General features: G+C 50.9%; 1 protein-coding gene across 13 annotated transcripts in view; it reads left to right on the plus strand.

Annotated features, from left to right (window-relative positions):
* The window catches only part of elavl4 (ELAV like neuron-specific RNA binding protein 4), a 92,342-nt gene that overhangs the window by 26,905 nt on the left and 62,937 nt on the right, over window positions 1–2,500 (plus strand). For 2 of the 13 annotated variants that reach the window (XM_048251858.1, XM_048251855.1), the window contains exon 1: window positions 1–238. This exon is cut by the window's left edge. The exons of 9 other annotated variants lie outside the window; for them this stretch is intronic. In XM_048251858.1, coding sequence (XP_048107815.1) covers window positions 230–238 — 9 coding nt within the window. In that variant the 5' untranslated portion in view covers window positions 1–229. Of the gene's footprint in view, window positions 239–1,322; window positions 1,694–2,500 lie in introns of those variants that run through there. 2 more of the 13 variants (XM_048251857.1, XM_048251854.1) reach the window with 2 other exon arrangements.

Here is a 2,500-nt window from a genome sequence, read left to right on the forward strand (position 1 = left end):
TAAAAGCGTGAACGGTCTCTAAAACGCAGCTCACACGAAAAGTAACTGTTACCGTGCATCCATTCCTTCTCCAAATCTCGCCGTATTCTAACCGATTGTCCTTGGGACCGCGCTAAGTCCCTTTTACACACAACTCCTACAATCGCACAGCGGGCTATCCGTGTTCTCCACTGTGATACGACGCAAGACTTTACGCCGCGCAGTGTACTTTGAGATATCTGAAACAAGAATGGTCATGGTAAGTACATGCCTGTTTGTTAGAAATTAGAAGTACTGCCGTCGTTCATTGTTGTCAGTTTGTCCTTTTAAATTGTGATTACAGGTGATTTCAGTAGGTTACATTTGAACTCTGTTTTAAACTTTAGGTGTTTTTACAAATGTATAAATTGCAAAAGACCAAAACGCGAGTTAATTAAGCAGTTTAAATGTGTTAGTCCGGTATGTTTGTGTGTACATGTGTTTGCCTGTAAGAGCGGCCGTGATGGTACAAAAGAGCAGGTGCAATATTTTCGCGAATAACGGAAGGCGACGATTGAGGCGCGTGGTTATAAATGAAAGTAGCCTACCAATTTACTCATGCTGTTTAGCAAATTGACATACCTGACTTTGGCGATGGTGACATTTTCTATTTCGATTTTGTTATTATAGATATCTTGTTATTTTGGAAACATTGACATTTGATTTAAGAACATAAAATAAAATCGCACGGCACATTGTTGCGCTTTACAATTCCTCGAAGTCCCAAGTCAAATGCAGTATTTATATAATTGGTGAACAGGCGTCGTACATTTTTTAATCCTATTTGCACGTAATCTGAAAGTGTTCATAATGCGACACAAACATTGCAGAAGGGGTAAAAGCTGTAGTTAAATCTCACTAGTGTATGCCGTTTAACAGACCTGCATTAATAGCTAATTTATACACATTGCTGCGCAGGCTTCCTATTACCATAGTGCCTGTAGGTGCAATTCATTGAGCCCAGTCAAGCAAAGACCTCAGCCCGCGATTGATTGCTCCTGCCGTTTTCCAAAAAAGGGCTTTTCCCTCCCTCCCCCTCCCTCTCTCCCTCTCTTCCTCTTTGCCAAGCTCCTCTCCTCTGCTTGCAGTCTGCAAGAGCAAAGGTGTTAGATTTTTTTCTCTATCCCTTCCCAGAGAATGGGGTGGGGAGGGAGGTGGAGAGGAGTGGAGCAGAGAGAGAGAGAAGGGGTGGGGGCTGCAGAGAAGGAGGGGTGGACGGACGTGTGCGGAAGCCAGTGAGTGTGCTGCAGCGCCCCTTCAGTGTGTGTTGAGAGGGAGGGGGACGTCTCTGACCTCACTGACGAGGAGGAGACTGTCAGCGAGCTGGGCTGTGGAGCGAGGGAGAGGAGAGAGAGAGAGATAGAGAAAGAGAGAGAGCGAGGGGGGCAGAGAGAGAAAGAGAGAGAACCGCTCATGCCGACGCCTGTGCATTCTCGCCCTGCCTCTCCTGAAGTAGGAATGCCTGCTCTCGCCAGCCACCTCTGCTGACCAGCGCTGAGAGAGAGAGAGAGAGACAGAGACAGACACAGAAGAACACAGAGAGGAGAGGAGAGAGAGAGAGAGAGAGAAAGAAATTAGCTCGGGTGGGGTGAGAGAGTGAGTGAGAGTGAGAGAGAGAGACAGAGAAACGACAACGAGTGCCGGCACGCAAATGGAGTGGAATGGGTTTAAAATGGTAAGGAGGCTGCAGCCGCTTGTCGTTTTGCCCTTGCATCTCTTCACCCATCCTTTCATCCGCTCCATCTCTCCACCTCTCCACCTCTCCATCCCATCCTTCCGTGCGTCCATCCCTCTCTTGCTCCCTCGCTCCACGCGTCTGCCTGCTTTTGCTCTTGTTTTGCGTGCGTGTGTGTGTGTGTGTGTGTGTGTGTGTGTGTGTGTGTGTGTGTAGTCTCGCAGCAGCAGCGGCAGCAGCCGTGGCCGTTGTGGTGGCTGTTTCTGGGGCTGTCGCTGCGTAACCGTGCTGTGGTAGTGCTGTGGTACCATAGTGGCGCTGGTGGTGGTAGCGGCGGCAGTAGCATTCTGGTCACACTGTCAGCGCACCCCCCACCCCCTCTCCCGCTCTCTCCTCTCTCTCTCCGGCGGCTCCTCCATTCATACTGGGCACGCGGCTCCACCAGTCAGGAGCCTGGGAAAGAGGCGGTGTGCTTGGGCTTGTGCTTGTGCCCGAGGCGGTGGGCTGACGCCGCGACAGGAGGTAGTAGCAGAGAGGAGCGGAGCGGAGAGGAGAAGAGAGTGGAGAAGAGAGGAGAAGAGAGGGGAGAGGAGAGGAGAAGAGAGAAGAGAAGAGAGAGGAAAGGAGAAGAGAGGGGAGAAGAGAGAAGAGAAGAGAGAGGAAAGGAGAAGAGAGGGGAGAGGAGAGAGGAGAAGAGAGGGGAGAGAGGAGGAGAGGAGACAGTAGCAGAGAGGAAAGGAGAAGAGTGGGGGGGAGAGGAGAGGAGAGTGGAGGGGAGAGGAGAGGGGAGTGGAGGGGAGAGGAGAG

The sequence above is a fragment of the Alosa alosa genome, chromosome 9 (genome assembly GCF_017589495.1).
Source record: "Alosa alosa isolate M-15738 ecotype Scorff River chromosome 9, AALO_Geno_1.1, whole genome shotgun sequence".
Taxonomy (NCBI): Eukaryota; Metazoa; Chordata; class Actinopteri; order Clupeiformes; family Clupeidae; genus Alosa; species Alosa alosa.